The 18760-nt window shown below is 36.9% G+C and overlaps 2 protein-coding genes and 1 long non-coding RNA gene across 6 annotated transcripts in view; 2 read left to right on the plus strand and 1 right to left on the minus strand.

Annotated features, from left to right (window-relative positions):
* The window catches only part of LOC108004218 (RING finger protein 17), a 192527-nt gene that overhangs the window by 95853 nt on the left and 77914 nt on the right, over positions 1-18760 (plus strand). The gene's annotated exons all lie outside the window — the stretch shown is intronic.
* LOC108004266 (uncharacterized) overlaps positions 1-18760 on the plus strand; it is a 94442-nt gene that overhangs the window by 23519 nt on the left and 52163 nt on the right. The window lies entirely within an intron of this gene.
* Positions 17491-18760, minus strand: part of LOC108004253 (uncharacterized) — a 67154-nt gene continuing 65884 nt past the window's right edge. For both annotated transcript variants that reach the window (XM_017067022.3, XM_062079117.1), the window contains one exon: positions 17491-18582. In XM_017067022.3, the coding sequence (XP_016922511.1) occupies positions 18236-18582 (347 nt within the window). In that variant the 3' untranslated portion in view covers positions 17491-18235. The remainder of the gene's footprint in view (positions 18583-18760) is intronic.

The following is an 18760-nucleotide window of genomic DNA, read 5'->3' on the forward strand; positions in this document are numbered from 1 at the left end:
TCCGCGAAGCGAGGATTTTCAATTGCTCGAATCGCGTTTCGAATAAAACGACGGGTTGGAGAGAGAAAAAAGGAGAGAGAGAGAATATTAAAAAGAAAATATGGCGCGCCAAACGTAGCAATCGAGGCTGCTTCCCTATGCACGATGCATTGCTGCTCGTCCATCGATGAACAATGTTGCGCCGTTCCTCGAACGATGTTTCAATGTTCAACGAATGAAGCGAATGAAATGGAGAGGAATGTTTCCTATTTTTAATTTTCTTGAATCGTGTTTAAGGGAATATAAGTAAATTTGAAGGTTTGAGGTTTTAGAAATAATATTAGGAAAAAAGAAAAATCGAAATACATTTTGAATGGACTTTTATCAAATAGAGCGAAGAGAGATTGAAATTTGTTTGGAGAAGCAAAGAAGTTATAAAAAAAAATAAATTTTGTATTGCGCTCATTTCGGATTATTTCATTTTATTTATTTAAACAAAAATTCGATAACGTGTCCATCGTTATTAATTCTGATTTTTGTCGATTGTTCACAGTTGTATGAAAATATCGGAAATAAATGTCGCAATGCGGTTGACATCCTTCGCGTTTTTCGAAATATTTCGCCCCAATAAGGGTCTACGTATATTTTCAACTCTTCAAAGTATTCTAAAAAAAAAAAAAAAAAAAAACAAATTGACAGATCCAACGTATAATCCATATCATTCACAACGACCACCTTATCATTCTTTACTTTTCCTGATTAAATCAATTCCACTCCCTCGATGAATTTACAACTCGATTTCCTCATAAAATCTCAAAAGAGACAAATTGCGAAATGAATGAATGAATGAATAATAAAATGGAAGAAAATACAAGAGAGGGAGGGAGGAGGGGGTATGGGTGGGACGAAGAAGAGAGAGGAATGATATTCGCGCGTGTTGTCGCAGAACACGACGTAAACGAGAGGCGTGTGTAATTTGGCTGAAAATGGATTTGCTTTTCATCGAAACGAGGTGGACGCGTTGTCGGTCGCGTATCGCGTGTCATATGAACCGTGGAACGGGAAAATAAAAAAGGGGGGAGAGGGAAAAAAAATCGCTGGAATTACAATGGTATTTGTTTTCTAACGTTTCAAACTCGATAATACGAAATGGACGAAAGGCAGCGTTTCGAAACTTTTGATAGGCAGCCTTTTTTCTCATCCTTTAGAGCAGAATCGTGATTCAGATATGGATATCTGTTGGTCAGTGACGTGTTCTTTTAACCATTTGATTGTCAAAGTAAATTTTGATAATTTATTTTATCATTTTCGATAAGAGATTCGTTATATCAGAAGATATAGCATAGAAGTTGAAGTAAGATTATTAATTTTGAAAAATAGATTCTAATCTATTTATAATTTATTTATTATATCTCTGTCGTAATATTGTAGTAGAACTTGTCGTAAAAAAAAGATAAAATGAATTTTAATTATCGAACGTTATTAGGAGAAATCGTGTGTTGTACATTTGATAAAAAAAAGAAGAAAAGTATAAGAAATAGAGATGTATGATTTATCATATAACTACTTGGTAAGTTTGTCGACAGAGTCGATTTAAATCAATATTATTAGTAATTCTTTGCTACCTGAAACCACGATCACGCGGCACCAATTAAAAATTAATTTCCCCTGAATCGAAAGTGAAATTACGTTATCTATCCCCATCTATATTCTAATCTCCATCCAGGCAAAAATAGACGCTGTTGATATCCCCCAAACAAATCGACATCTTCCAATAATCATCCCAGATAGAATTCGCACACACGGGAATGGGAAACAGCCGAGTCGAATCGCAACTGTCGACAATTTCACGCTTAATGATATGACAGTCGCGGAATGCGATTAACGGGTTTTGAAAACGCGCTCTTTTCGTGAAAATTGGCGACGTTGTGGCTTTGACAGCCGCGTATAACGCGCTCTCGCCCTCCCCCACGAAAACTCCGCTAATTCCCGCGTTTTTCTCCAACCGATGAAACCGCTACAAATATTCTCTTCCTCCTCCGTACACACATCCAGCGTCTTTCTTTCTCTCTCCTTTTCCCCCCTTCCCCCTCTTCGTCGTCCGTTTTTCAACCCCTGCCTCCGCTTTTTTTCCGCAGAGGGTTTTCGCGATTGTTTTTTCTTCTTTTTTTCTTTTTTTTCCTCCTCCTCCTCCTCCTCCCTTTTGGCCTGGTTGTTGTTTCGCGTGCACGCGCGAGGACAATCGAAAAAACGCACGGAAAATTAATATTTCTCGTATCTGTATCGCGTTTTACACGCTAAATCCAGTAGCGCGGAAACTAGTGGTGGAAACGATCCCTTTGGGCGCGACCGTGCTACCACCCCCACACGTACGTTAGGGTAGGGTCAAGCAGTGTGTCTATTTGATCCGTTGTGTGGTATTAACCTGTTAAGGGGAGGATTTTTATTTAATCTCCTGGATCGAATGGAGTTTTTTTCTTCTTCTTTTTTTTCTTTTTTGGAAAAGTTTGTTTTGCAAGGGAATTGAAATCGTTTGGTTGCAGATATATTTTATCGTGCGCATTCTCCGTAGATTTTCAAATGCAAATGACTATATGTATATTGTTTTATTTTTAATTTCGTTTCTAGTTTTAATTTTTTAGGAATAATTTTTGTTGTTCTCGATCGAAGATTTATGTGATTGATATTATTGTATGGGTTTCTTAATGAGATTTGTGCGGGAGATTGAATTAAATTAATTTTGTTTTTTCGATGGGTTAATATAATCCCCGAACTGAGACGATGCGTTGTAGGATTTTTATAAATATTCCTATGAAAAATGGAATTTTACGCGAAAAAAAAAAAACTTTATCCTACAATCCGAATTTATGTTCCCCGAAGAAAGTAATCCTTTTTCCATTGTATCACTATTTTTAGCTTGTTCTAAGCTTAACGAAAGGGGGCATAAAAATCCAGATTATCTGAAAATATTTCCGAATCGATATTTTTTATTTCCCAACTTAAACCATAATTTATCTTACAATCTAATAATCCAATTCTAACGTTATCCACTTTACGAAAAATTTCCACCAGAAAGGAACGATACCTTTTTTCAATATATATATTTAAAAAAAACGACCATTACCCCCTTTCCAAAAAAAAAAATACCATCGAAAACAACTGCATGCAATAATAAAAATAAGACAGAATCCATCCATCGAAATCCTGGGAGAATGGGAAAAACACTCCTCTGTTCGCCGCGCGCGCGCGAAAAAAGAGAAAACCCGGAGATAGAGAGAGAGGGGGCGAGCGACGATGGTCGTTGGACGTAATCGCGTTTAAACGGCCGCGAATCGAGTTGCCCCTGCGTTACTCGTGGAACACGTGTTCCTCTGATTTCATCCGACGCGTTACCATCGCGTTCCACCCACGCCATCCTCCCATATATATATACATACATATATATATACACATATATACACAAACGCGTGTATTTCAACGCGGAGATATACACAAAGAGAGAGAGAGGGGAGAACGAGGAAAGGTGAATCGCGCGCGTATATGTATATAAACACGGCGGGTACGGAATATGGAACTGAAACGCGGCTCGTCCGTCGTGGTGCGCGCACGCGGCACGAAGGCAGACAGAGGATGGCCTGTTCTGGATCGGTGGATCGCCGCCACGGCAAAGGATACTCAATCGCGTTGCTGCCTCTTCCCTCGACCACTCCCATCTGTTCGGGGCCTGCGTTGCTCTGCCCCCCCTCTGTTCCGCTCCTTCCACGAAACGAAGCCGCCGTCGCCACGCATCGATGCGGACGCCGATTGTTGCGGAATCATCCCTTGGGTATCGATTTCGAGGCTCTTTTTTTTTTTTTGCTGATGGAGTTTGGTATCCTCGAAGGGGTTCGTTGTAAGTTGTTGTCGTTTAGGGACCGCTTTGAGAGGGATTGGAGAATGTAGAGATTGATTTCTGTAAGAAATTGTCGAAAATGTTTTTTTTTTTTTTTTAGAAATTTGAATTATTGGGGCGATTAGGTTTGTTGTGAAATATTAGAATTGAGAATTAATTTTGTGAATGAATTTTAAAAGGAGGATTTGATTGAACGTGATTGATTGGATGAAATTTGAATCTTTTTTTTAAAAATTTTATCCAAAGAGTATTTTTCGTATATATTTTATAAAATATAAGAAAGGTACAGGAGGTTTTGATTTCCTTACGATATTTTTTCGAAGAAAAGGAAAATTGATTTATTGTATGCTCGCGTCTGTATTTAAACAAAATTTGTTTTCGTGCTCCAAATCTGACCAGCCATTAGTTCTTTATTTAAAAATATGTCGATGTTCCGTCGCGATTCGAATGAAATATTATCAGCGAAATACTCGATGTTGCGTCTATTTATTTCTGTTCCAGTTTGAAAATACGATGAGGCACGATATACGTACAATATGATGATTGATCGTTGGAATGTAGTTGAAGTATTTATATCGTGGAAATTTTTTCCCCTTCGAATTCTCTTCCCAAAAATATTCCATAAATTCATTCCATATTGAATTAATTTGCGAAAAAAAAAAAGGAATTGGCAATAAATTTTTACGTATAATAAAATTTCATATTAAACAGTCATCGATATTATAAAGTATCATTTGCAACATCATGTATTCCCAATTAAAAATAGAAATCTGAAATTGATCCGCGTGATAAACGCGTATCCCAAAAATTTTACACTCTTTTTAATAAAAAAAAAAAAAAAAAAAGAATTATTAAACGAAAAATTCGATTCAACGCCATAATTAAAAGTAATTTTATTCTAAATATTTTCATATTCCGTATCATATTTTTCAACTTTTTACTACAATCGTTTCTATCGATTTCACTTCATATTTCTTCCACGATTAAAAAAAATATACATACATCTCAAAATATAAATCGATATTCTTCTCTCTACCAATCTTTCAAATATCGTTGTCTATTTACATTCACATTTTCTTCATTTCTCGACTGATACACGTCGAACATTTCACAAGTTCTCTCCGATCCATTTTACAAAGGATTGGTAAATCGTTTTACACCTTCCTCGATCCATTATACACCAATTGAAACGGTCTTCGCGTTAATTAATCAAAGAACCGAATGTATTATCGCGCTTTCACCACAGATCGATTCGAATGAATTCGTTCGAGGACGAATTTCGTGCGATTGAAAGAAGGCTCGAATCTCGGCCAATGTCAAGCTCCATGCTTTCTCTTCCATACTTGCTGAAATATTCGAGGATGAGAATACATCGAGGTCGTTTCCTCCTCTTTTCACCCATGAATCTTCCGTCGTAGTCGTAAGTCGTTGACAGATCGTTTTGAAAGCGATCCTCTTTGTGCATCGATCCTCTCCGTTTAGATATTTCTTTCAATTAATTGCTTGATTAGCTCGAAAATTTTAAATTAATCGTGTATATTTTCATTCCCATAGAGAATGGGAATGAAAGAATTTATTTGAAAAGAATATTTTAAATTTTTAATTTTGTCTCCTTCGATTTTTAAAATTTTCTATATTGGTTGAAATGCGTGATCACTCGCCAAATTGTGAATAAAAACGTCGAATAACATCGATAACATTTTAGAAAGAAAATTTGATTATTGTTTCAATCCGATACAATCGCGAAAATTGGCGATAAGTGTTCTCTTGTTTCCCAATTTCGTTTCGTTCCATTTTTCGATCGATCCTTCATTTTCTTTCCTTTCCTCGTAAATCTTTTAACGACGCACCAAATCAAATTGAACGATCGTGCAACTTTCGAGTTGTAAATCATTGACACGGGGGACTCCGATGCCTGGTAGCCAGAGATTCACTTCCGGCGCGGGCATCGAAATCTCCATATCGAGGACGTTTATCTTTCGAAACTATCAAATTATCGCAACTTTCCACGGTGATTTCACTAATCGGTATTTGCGGATCCAATCATCTTTCGTGAAATTATCTGCAATAAAAAAAAATTCCTAAATCCTATTATCCTTTGCTGATGGAGAAATATTAAAACTATTTCGCCAAATACGGTTCGTATAAAATTATATTTCAAAATTTTATTTAAAAATCTCTTTGATTTTTTTTTCGATTTCTTTTTTTCTGTACTGTCTCCACAACAAATAAACGTATAATTTCTCTTCGAAGTAAAATTCCAAAAATTTGAACGATGATAAAAATATCGGAAAGAGCAGATTCATAAACTTGTTTTTCACGATAAAGTCACAACGAAGTCCACTTTAATTTTGAGCAGTAGAGATAATAAAAATCGTTCGAGAGACCAATTTATTTTATCTTATTTCGTGCATTGGAAACGTGGAATCACGTGGAAATCAACACTCTGTCGTTGCATTCGGATTATTTTTAACTACGATATAATTGATCATTAATTAGTCGAAAGAAATATTTCTAATAGCTGTTTCCATTCTTTTACAATAAATACGATTCACGTTTTTGGTGTCAGAATTAAATTTCAATTAGTAGAATCTTTTTTCTTTTTTTTTTATGTAATTTGTGAAAGTAGATATATTCATTCTATACAAATGATGCGTAATTAGTTGAAATGTAATACGGATAATCGATATCGTAAAATTAATCAATACGAGACAAATTAGTTTAAAAATCTCCTCTAAATCTCCTTATTAAGAGTCTCTTAATTTTTTCCACGAATCTCCCACGTTAAAATTATTGATTAATTCTGTTCCAAAAAAATCCACTCAAAGAATTCCTCGCAGATACCTAATTCCATCGAATTCCAAATTCGAAAATCACGATTGGACCAATAGTCGCACCCTGCTTCGTGATCCGTCCACAGAATCGAGCAAATCCCTTCCACTTCCGGGAAGCAAGGAAGAAAATTTCAGCAAACGTCCCATCCCCGCATCGTCTGTGGCCCGAGGCTCTGTCGCGTCATTGGTCGTCGAAAATTAACATGCGAGCGATCAGGAAATACACACCGTGCGCCGGTGAAATATCGGGCGAATTAAAAAACCGAGGGAAATGAGCGAAAAATAGGAGGGAGAGCGGGTGCATCCACGCTTGATGGAAGGGGTTCGAAATATAAAAAAGGAAGGGAGAAAAAGAGGGGAAGGAAAATAGGCGTGTGGGTGGAAAAAAATAAATATCGAAGGGGAGGCGACCTCTCCTCCCCTCTTGGTTATATATTTATATAACTCGATGTTTTTCTCCTCGTAGGATTCGCGCCACCCCTTCTAGTAGTCACTCGAAATCGCGCCTTTCCTGTGATCCGTGCAACAATTGGTTGCATGGAGATGAGCAAATTGGGAAACCGGAGGGAAAACGTTTAGGCTGATCGAGTTTACTTTTGGGGGTGTCTCGGGGGTTGGAGACTCTCTTGCGTGCAACAGAGTTATCGTTTCTTGGGGAAAGTTGGGAATTGGAATTTGGGGGTGAAGAATGAATGGATGAAATTTTTCCTCGATTTACATTATTCGCTTTGGATATGCTTGGTAAGTTTTCTTTTGTTGTTAGTAGGGCACGTAGTTAATAAATCGAAAATTATAGTATTATAGATTTCAGATTTGTTTGATAAAATGTAAGCAATTTGGATTATAAAAAGGTTTTAATTTCTTTCGAAAATTTAACATATTAAGATGTTCGATTCTCTCTACTTCAACATTCGGATGATAATTTATTATACTATTTAATAGTAAGCGATTAAAATTTGAACTTACATTTTGAATTGATATTCTATATAGTTATTGTTTTCAAGTGTTTTTTCATACACGTTTCTCATTTTAATTTCCAAACTTGGATCGAAACGAGTGGCTGAATAATATTGCTGACGAGTCCATCGAAAAATCGTTATAGATCGTTAACGATCACTTTTACTGATCTGCTGACGTCTGTGAAACCTCGCCACTATTAATTCCCGAGATCTGTCATTCGTGATGAATTAGCCTCTGAGCAAGCTCGTATTAATTCGAGCATTTCCTCGTTACGAAATCGCACGAGAACAGCTCTTTCGTTTCTCTTCGCCTCCCAGACTTTTACCAACGCGTAATCATCCCTGCACGAATAAACTTTTCGTTATTTAATAGGCAAGAAACCCCCATATTATCTCCCTTACGTCGTGTTCGATCGCTTTGTTACAGCCAAAACAAACATTTTTTTTCAAACGTTTTTATATCACTTTATTCTTTCGTGTTTTTTCTCTTTTTTAATTTTTAATGGTTGACATTTAATAAAAAGAAGGTAATTTACGTATGGAAATTTCATCGTGGGTCGTTGAGTTGAGAGAATAATAACATAGTTTAAATAGTAATGATTATAAATTTTCTTTGAAAGGAAAAGAATTTATAATCAATTATTTAATAGTTTGTATATATTGTGAAATTCTTAGTAAAATTGCGTCGTATGGAAATATCGAGAATTTTTTCATACGTTCACCGGTATTTTTTAATATATTTCCTCCAAGTCTGATATGATAATAGAATTTTATAATGGAGAGGGAAAGAACGTCAGAATAATTAATTTAGTTTGATTCATATTTTAAAGTCAACTTTTACTTGCGAAAATTTCGCGTGGAAATTCTAAAATAGATATTACAAAATAAAACTTTAAAACCCCGTCCTCCATCCATTTTATATCCCACAATTTTCAAAATTTACAAAATCACTTACACTAATACAAACCCAATACGAATGAACACATTTTCACAATATCTTTTTTTCCCCCTCAAAAATCCTTCCCGGAGAAAATTCTGGAAAATTCTTCGTCTCGATCGTTCCCTCCACGATCGAACCGTTCGAAACATTTCTCCTTATCTCCTCGGGAAAAAAATAAGAATCCCTTTAAAATTCCATTCGTCGAAATACTTTATACGACTCGAATCTGGAAAAAAAGAAAAAATCCCTGCAAAATTTTTACCCACGATTTCTCCACCTGCAGCGAAAAATATCTACATCCCAATCAACAAACGCGCAACAACACCCAACGTATTTATTCATTCACGATGACCGGTGGTGGATCTGGTGAAAAATGATGAAGGCCAGCCGTGTTGCTGCACGCCACCCAGCCTGGGGACAGCGGCAGGAGGAGCGCGTGGTAAACGGAGATAGAATATGCATATACATAGCCCCTCTCCCCTCCCCCTCCCCCAGCCCAACGAATTATTTTCGTTCGCATAAACAAAGTCACGACTTGAAAGGGGAGTTTAAATTGTTCGCTAGTTTTACGCGCCCGCGGCTCTCTCTCTCTCTCTCTCTCTCTCTCCCCTCTCCACCACCCTCCAACCCTCCATCTTCCTCGCTCCGCCCTCCTCGCCCGTCCATCCACCTCCCCTCCTCTCTCTCTCTCCCTCTCGTCGCGAGACATCCCTGGTGCTGTTGCCGCTGTCCATCAGGAAAGATCCCGGGATGCGAGCCTGCGCTTGAAACCCATTGATTAACCGTTGTCTGCTGCATGTTGCGAGAGCGCTCGTAGCGAAGAGTAACGTGGAAGGAGGGGGAGAGGAGAGAGGGAGAGAGAGAGAGAGTATGGATCGAGGGGGTTGGAGGATGGTGGAGTTAGCGCCGGGAGGAGAGGAAGATGGGAGGGAGGGGGAGGGAAAAGAGATGGTGGTGGCCACGAGCAACGTTTATGAAAACTTTCTGCATCGACTGCACCGCGGCCACGAATAAAATAACGCCGTGGATTATTCCAACCCCCAACCCCGTGCCACTTCCCTCCGAGCCAGAGTCAGCCTATTGACCACCATCTTCGTATCGCGTTTCGACTTTTGGAGCTTTTGGTAGAACGGGATAGGGTTCTTTTTGAATTTTGGTTTTTAATTAAGCGAGAGATGTTGATATCAATCGGGTGATGTTTCTAGGCTTCTTCTTGCATCGTGTCACGATTCAGGGAGAGGGTGAGAGGAGGAGGATTTAGGAAAAAGAAGTGTGCAAAGGAACTTTTCTTGACATAGATACGCTTGAAGAAGTTGACATTAAAGGTACAATATATTTCGAGTTTATTACTGCACGAGAGATCAGTGACTGTTTAATGTGTCTTGGAGTAACGGTTGTTAGAACTCGTCTCGAAGACGAGTCTTGAATATCGCGTGGAGAAAAGTGGATCCGACGAGTTGAAGCGAGTTGATTGTAATGATCATTCTATTAACGACCAGTTCTGCAGCTACCAGTGAGTATATCCAGAAAGAAATTTAACCAAGTTTCTTGTACACTGATTCGTGATACTCTGTTTCTCTGTCCTTTTATACAGAATGGCTATTCTAGGCTAGGTTTTTAATGGAAATTGTGCTTAAAGAAATATAAATGACCGTATGTTATTTGAAATTTACTTTTTTTCTCTCTCTCTTTCTCTTTATCGTGGAATTTTAAATAGAATACTGAAATTTTATCGAAATATTCTGATATTTAAATTGTAGATTATTTGCTATCGTGTTTATCGAGGATTTGAATATTGTACTGAATGTAAAATAGAATTGAGGAAAAATTGGAATTGATTCATTCCTTTTTTTTTTTTTTTTTTTTCATTCGAATATGAATATTCAAGTTTTAAAAACTGCTAGATCAATAAGATCTAACGCTAAGATACTATTTAAAAAAAGAAAAGCTATTGATGCGTTTAAAAAATTTATTGGTATTGGGTAAGAAAGTTTATTTGTTTCGAATATTTCTCTTTTGTCGAAGAGAAGAATGTCTTGAGAATGTAAATCTTTACTATCCGTAAGAAGGGATCGAAATGTTCGAGGAATTAATTAAACTGAAGAAAAAGAACCAAGTTGGGGAAATTAAGTAGAAACTGGTGGAAGAGGAGAAAGAAACTCGGTTCGATCAGATCCTCGATAAATTCATTTCATTCGAAATTCAATTCATTTTATTAAAATATCTTGATTACTTTTGTATCGTGTTTAACCAACAATTACACGATACAAAAATATAATTCGTAATTTCATCGTAATTGCAAAAAAAAACTTGGGCCCAATTGTGCAAAAATTACCACATACCCTATATTTTTCCTTTTCAAACAAATTCTGTTCTTTTCCAATGCGAAAGAAAATCATTATACTGGATCATTTCAAAAATAAATATTTCAAAATTCATCGTTATCACGAATTCGATGCCTCCAACGCCAACTATACGATGCGAGAGAAAACCTAACGGGCCCAATTCCCCTCCACTCACCAACTGCTCACTAGCGCCACCACGATCGCTCGTTCCGAGTATACGATCGGTAAGAAAGTCGGTAGATCGTCTCCCTCGTGAAAGTTAAGACCTGCATCGCAGCCTGTCGGTCTCACCGCCAACTAAACAGAATTACTTTCGAACTCTCTCTCTCTCTCTCTCTCTTACTAACACACACACAAACCGATAAAACAGGCCCTCTCGTTCGCCGCCAGAACCTAAAAACTTTCCACGCTCGTAAATGAGCCCCTGTCGGAGCCACCGAGTTTTATGGGCCATTTGCATCCGGCTTTAAAAGTGCCGCGAGTCCTGCAATTAAAGGCGCTTGCATCCTGCCATCCTGAATCCTTCCTTCCACGCTCGTCGTCCCTCAGTTTTTTTTCACGCCATTCAATGCTTTCCAACAATTTCAGACTTTACGCTCCTCCCCAATTTCAGACTTACGCTCTTCCCCCCCTCCAAGGTGGAAAAAGAAACGACTCTGGGGGGATATCGAAGGAGACGATGCAGGGTTGTTCTTCGATTCGATTGCCTCGGTTTTGATTGGTGGATATCGAAAGAGTTATTATCGAGATGTCTGTGATTCGAAGAAAGGATAAAATTTTGATCCTTTTTTTTTAGATATGCTATTCTTAGTTGTTTCTTTGCGATGAAATTAGGAAAGAAGAAAGAAAAAAAAAAATCTTCGTCTTCGCGATCTTCTTCCTTGACCAAATCACGACGCATCCGGAAGCGTGACGGGAGGAAGGAGAGGAGGAGAGGATGGCAAGGGTAAAAATGCCAGGCGAGATTGGATTGTTGAAAGTGGCTCGTGCAAGCCCCATCTGATTACCAGTTTCGTTGATGGATTCTTAGGCCAACCCTCTCTAACCCAACCATCACATTCACCACAGTCCGCGACAATCGTCCTTCCACGCCCCGGTTTTACGATATCATTTTGGATAAACGATCCTCTGGCATTTGTGCGCTCATAATACCAGCCAGATAGGTTAGGTTTGTGGACCGATCGCGGTTATGCACCTGGGGCTATCCAGACTGACTATATCTCGTAAGATATTGAAAAATAGAATAAGAATATATATATATTTAACGAGGATTAATTGGAAATAATTTACTTGAAATACGACATTTGATTATGAGGATGAATGAGAAGAATAGATGATTCTTTTGAGAATCTTTTCTTTGAAAGAGAATAATATAATATAATAGTAAATTCAATGAGGAATTTTCTCGATGGAAATAGATTGAGTGGAGGGGAAAATAAGAGTAGGAAAGACGATCGTGATATAGTACAACAATAATTAATAAGATAGAGAAAAGATCGCTCGCTATCGACAAAATCCTCTGAAACTGCAAACAGTCGATTTTATTTCGATGCTCGGGTCGAGAACGGGAAATATTTGTCTCGATGGTAATAAATAATATGTGTGTACACATAATAATAATAATATTGGCGAGTTTTCGCGATTCGAAATCGGCATAATTTGAACGGCGTGTATTTTAATTAGCAGGTAAAAAGCGGCCGTCAAAGTAATAAGAAAATTGTTAAAAAGAAGAGGATACTGTATAAGGGAGAATTTACGACCTTCTAATTCTCAAGTGAAGAAATTTTGCAGATTCTGGAATAATTCTGCACGCTTTTTATGCATTTAAACGCTTGGAAAGGGCTTCTCGAGGGCTTCTCTTCTCGAATACTTTTTCCTATCTGTTGTCTCTGTGAACATACTCCGAACAATAATTTATTTGATCAGGCCACTTGTTTCATGGATCTTGCGTGGATATGTAATTTTGGTATGTTAAATTAATCTTGTTTTTATTAAGGAGAATTATTAATTTCTCGAGGATGATGATGAAGGAAAGAGTTGCGCAATTTTTCTTGAAAAGTGATGATTACAAAATTTGCAATGTTTTCGATGGGTAATAATTTGTGGATAATTATTAGAATGAAAGTAAATTTGTTATCGATCGTACATATATTAAAAATTTTTCGTGTGTAAAATATTTTTTTTGCGAGGTATAATTGAAAAGTGTAATTAAAAAGTGGAAGAAACGAAACGCTTTTGCGATTCAACTTTCACACGTATACAACATGTTCATCGCACGTGTAAAACTCTGAAAATTTTTTAATCCCGAACCTGTTCAAATGAAACTTGTTCAAAGCTGCAAAAAAAAAAGAAAAAAAAAGTTGCTTCCGCCATACCGTATTTTGATACATCCCACTCCTATAAAGTTAATCATCAGAAAGAGTTTTAAATTGCATTACTCGAGCTACTAGGAAATTGTGTGTACGTGAAATATATATATATATATATATATTTTATTACTAAATCTCCATCAATTATCTCGTCCTTTAAATCAAGGATTAATTAAAAACATACGCGAAATCTCTCTCCTATCCCATTCTCCCTTCGTTCTTCTTATTTTATTTTATTTTATTTTATTTTCTTTAAATCTTTTTTTTAAATCCTTGGTCTCATCTCCAAAGAGACTAGATCCTTCCTATCTATCTTCTGTATCGAAAGACGATCGAGAAGATAAATCCAACTCATCCAGGAGAAGACAGATTTCACGAAAGCTTAATGGAAGTTCGTTATTTATTTTTTTTTTCCTTTCTTTCTTTTTCTTTTCTTTTATTTTCTTTTTTTTCCAAGTTGGCGCGTGCCAACCGAGTGAATCGTGCAATTTTCAACAAAAGCAACTTTTAATTATTCAGCAATTTTCTTCGTTAACCGTTCCTCATTAGCGAATGGCTACTAAAGGGCGCTCTGCATCCCCTCCCCCCTGTCTCTTTCTCTCTCTCTCATTAAAGATACATTCCATCGGGAACTTTTGAAACTAATTCACTTTAATTTCGCGCAAGGTTCATCGTCCCGTTATATTAAACTCTCGAGCTACGAAATGGCAGATGATTGGCAGAATTGTTTGTGAATATATATGTATATCGATGGGAGACGAGATTTTCGGCGATTTCCTTTGTTGGCGAAGAATTTTCAAATAAATGAATATCTTTGGATTTTACTTTATGATATTTTGTATTATTATTAAGAATGATTATTTATTCTAGGATTTTAATTTTTACTAAAAAAAAAAAAAAAAAACAATTAGTTATTTTATGGACAAAAATATGAAAATTCCAAGGGGCAGGGAAATAAATAAAATTAAAATTCCTTGCAAGTGGAAAATATTTGGTAAATATTATCAGAAAGGTAGTTTTCTTTGTTGGTCGTCGTGATAAAATAATAAAAGAAGGCGTTTTCCCACGAAAATAAAAGCTCGATGAGTTGAACACACGCCATTTACGACCATCTCCATCTGTGGCGAATAAGGGCACGTATCTTAATCAGGATTGTCTAATTTGGTAAAACGTGTATCTTCGCAATTCGTGTCACTCGTCGTGAATTTTTTTCCCTTTTTTTCTTGGCATCTGACTCCTCCCCATGCTTATATTGTACATACGATGAATTATTTAATTAAGTGCTATACTTTCGTGGAATTTAAATTAACCAATAACGAGGAGGTTGTTTATAAAAATAAAAATTTTGATAAAACTTGAAATAGGATTCTTTAAATTGACGATCTCAATTTAAGCTTTCTACTTTTAATATTCAATTGGGATAAGAAAAAGAAAACGATGCAAAACGTTGCTCACCACATTTCTTCTAGAATTATTTCTTTTTACAATCGTTTTATCTCCGTTCCTCGCACGGCCATTTATCATTTTGACATAAATTTTATTCAAGGTTCGCGCAAAAACTAGATTAATAGATTAATTTAATTCGTAATCACGCGAATCGTGAAAGATATATTTAAAAAAAAGAAGGAAAAATTATAAATTGATAATTTCACGATCCATTTCCATAATGCACGGATTTTATCGAAAGATAAATTCGATTTAAGCAATAACGTCATAATGTGTTTTATGCTTTTAATTTTATACTTGTTTTTTTTTCCTTTTTTTTTTTTCCTTCCGCGTAGAAAAATCTCCAAACCGATAATGTATTTTATTCGATTATGTTTCTCATTCGTGTCAAGTTCATAGAAAATATTCATCTTGTTATTACGAATTTCGACACCGCACGAAGAAAGAGCATACGTTATAATGAATTTAACGCGGGGTAATCGGTGCGTTGTTAAGTTATTTCTTTCTTTGCCCGTCCGTTTGTGGCAAAATCGATTTCGATTCAAATTGTTGTTGTTTTAAACTTGATGACACGTTTCAAAGAAAAATATAACAATGGAATTAAACAAGGGAACGAAAAAACAACAAGTTATTTCGTTTTTCTTTTTTTTTTTTTTCCCCTGCTTCCAATGCAGCAGGATCAATTTCTTCTCAAATAACAATTACTTTGTCACCCTAACACCTTTTGAAAAATCGATTTCAAAAAAATATAACGACCTTAATTAAATACCTGATACTCTTTTCTTTTTCCTTTTCTGCGAAACAGAATCAATTGAAATAAAATAATAATAATAGTAAATTAAATCTACCATCGATTTCTTTCCTCTTCGTCTCAAAATTCAAATTTAAATTATCCGATATAATAACTCGACGAGTTAAGAAAAAAAGATTGATCTCGTCGTTCATCATCTCATCGATACGTAACGCGAATTACACGATATATGGAATCATCGATCGAGAAAAAGAACGGAAGAAAGGAAGCGGCGGGGACGCCAGCGGAAGCTGGTGGTCAAGAGTGAACGCTTTCGAAGAATCGATATCCGCTAATAGAATTGTGCGCGTATCACGAATCGAACGAAATACGACAGCGGCAGGTTTGCCGGCAATTAGTAATGACGTGTCGTTCGATACATGTACATTGTGTGTTTCACGGTTTGTCGCCTGAAAACGATTTAGCCAATTTCACGTTTTATCGATTTTCCTTGTAGATATATTTAACTTTGTATTATTCGTTGATGAAAGGTGAACGGGATACGCGTGTCAGAAACGCGTTAATAATTCGGATAAAAACATGCTCGAATTAAAAATTTTTTTAAACCAGCTTTACACATGAAAATCAAACGAACGGTTTAATTAAAAATTCTTCGTTTATGTAATTATTGATTCGGTCAATTTTTTTCTTCCATTTACAATCCTTCACAACGATCATATACGGACAATAGAAGAGCGATTTCTTGACTATCATCGATTACCAATTTCCTATCCTGCCCCCCAAATCATAGGAACGAGAAAGCGATCAGAAAACCATCCTCTTTGACCGTTTCATCGCCCTCTCCTGTTGTCCAATCGGGATTCTCGCGATGACAGGAGAGGGGGAGCAGTAGTAGCAGGTGGTCAGAGTTTGTTTGTTTGCCGCGACAATTTCCCAAGCTCCATTATCGCTCGTATAATCGCGATTCCACGTGTAATCGCACGTATGATTGGGGTCCATTGCGTTCGAAGCGAAAGCGTTCAGCCGCTTGGGGCGGCCGATGATTGCTCGCGCTATTGTAAGACACAGGCTGATACCCGTTTTCCCGTCGTTCGATCGGATAATCGATCGGTAAACAGATTCTTTGCGGGATTCCGCGTGTTTATTATCGGTGATTAATCAAGTTTTCGGTCGACCCTTTCGTCTGCGCGAGTATCGGTTCAATTGCAATGAAACGTTGGATCGATCATTTATTAATAGAGTCAGGAGAGAATTTTGAATTTTAGGCGATTAAGTAAGTGGATATTTAAGAAGAATAAGAAGTTTTGAGGAACGAACGTGATTGTTTTAGTAATCTAGTTGATAATCGAACGAATGTTTATTCAAAATTGTTTTTTTTTTTTTTTGTGAAAACAGATTAATGGAAAAAATGAACTCTTCTTGCAAAAAAAAAGAAACCCAATCCTGTCTCATTTTCGTAACGAAAATAGAATAGTATGTAGTATCTCGATTTCAAATCGATTTCGATCATGCTCGGCGGCTATTCGACAAAAATCAATTTTCTCTATTTATTTTCACGACCATTGTTCCCTGAATGCGATCTCATCGACGATTAAAGAAGGAAAGGGAAGAAAAATCGTGGCGGATGTCCTCCTTCGGACTTCTTCTCTCTTTTTATCTCGGCAGATGCTCATCAGAGTTTTTCTTTTTGTCTCTCTTTTTTTTTCATTTCTCTGTTCTTTCTTCATTGATACCTACCTGAATCGAGACTGTTTTTTTTTTTATTATTATTATTTCGTTCGAGAGACGAGAGATTATTTTGGCTCGAGCGTTTCCAATTGATATTTCCAATGGTTTTTCACGGAAAATGGAGGGATATCATCATTATATATTTCCTCAAGTGGAGAAAAAACTGACGAAAACTTCTAATCTTTAAATTGAATATAGGTTTCCAAATTTATCGTGATGTTGTTTCAACGTTTGATCAACATTTAAATTATTTCTTTCTTCGTTTATTACTTCACAGAAAACTTTTCTCCAAACTTGTTCACGGATAAAAGGTATACATAAGTATTTTCTTCTTTAACACGATTCATAATTCTAGAAATTATCAGGGATAAATCACGCTTACTTAGCTTAAGGTTAACGCATGAATTTGCTAATCCTATCATCCTAATATCCTGTAAATAGGATCAGAATGAAAAGTAGACAGACACCTGTGCGGTATCTTTACAGAAAAATTCGTGGCACTTGAACCGTCGATAAATCTATTTCAATTTTTTTTTTCTTATCTTATCTTATCCTTTCTATATTAATTTTCTATATTACTTCTACGCATTCGTCGCCCATTCATTCATACATATACACATATATATATGTATATAAAAAGATAAATACAATAATCTGATTGATCGAAATAGAAATACGAACAACAGAAACTCGATGCTTCTCGCATCCAGTTAATATCTGCAAATCTTGGAATTTTATTTATATTTTTCAAATCTCTGTATCAACCAAATACATACCATACATACATCGTTGGAAGATCATTGCGAAAGATTGAAAAGGACCGAAGATCACACGCATAGATCGATACGCAAAGTCTCATGATGAGAAGTCAAGCTTATTTAAAAACCGGTACGAGATTTCATTAGTTAGTATTAATCTTACGCTTTCCACTAATCCAATCCCGTTCCAGTGCCCATCTTCACGAAGGCACGAAGAAGAATCTCTCAACACCCTCATTTCCGCCTGACGAAGATGTTCTCCAACAGCTCCTTGGTGATGAGGCGGTGGGGCCTGGTCGGGCTCTCCGTGGGCCTTCCGTACAATCTGCTGTTGATGGCGTACAGTTTAGGGCTCAGCTCGCATCTCACGTTGAACCACCAATCGCACACGAACACCGCCTGGCTGAATTGCGTTCCGTTCGGGCACAGGAACGTTGCCTGGCGCCCGTCTATGTCGCAATAATGCCACGCCTGGCATCTCGTCTCCACGTCCGCGAAGAAGCCTGGATAGGGTTGGTCGTCGCAGTAGAAATTCGTGTAGGGCACCTTGCCCAACACGGGATAATCGGTGCCTGCTCGACCTGCAAGCAGAACTCGAGACACTCAGTTTTTGGAAATTTCCATCTTCCCCGGATGAACTGGTTCTAATGGAATTTTATCAAGTAAGAGGGAGTCCTTACTTCTCGAAAGAATTGGAAATTGAACGAGGATATTCATCTCGAATATCCACTTCGTGCAGAGTCCACTTCTTCGAAGCGT

This window comes from Apis cerana, linkage group LG9, assembly GCF_029169275.1.
Source record: "Apis cerana isolate GH-2021 linkage group LG9, AcerK_1.0, whole genome shotgun sequence".
Classification (NCBI taxonomy): Eukaryota; Metazoa; Arthropoda; class Insecta; order Hymenoptera; family Apidae; genus Apis; species Apis cerana.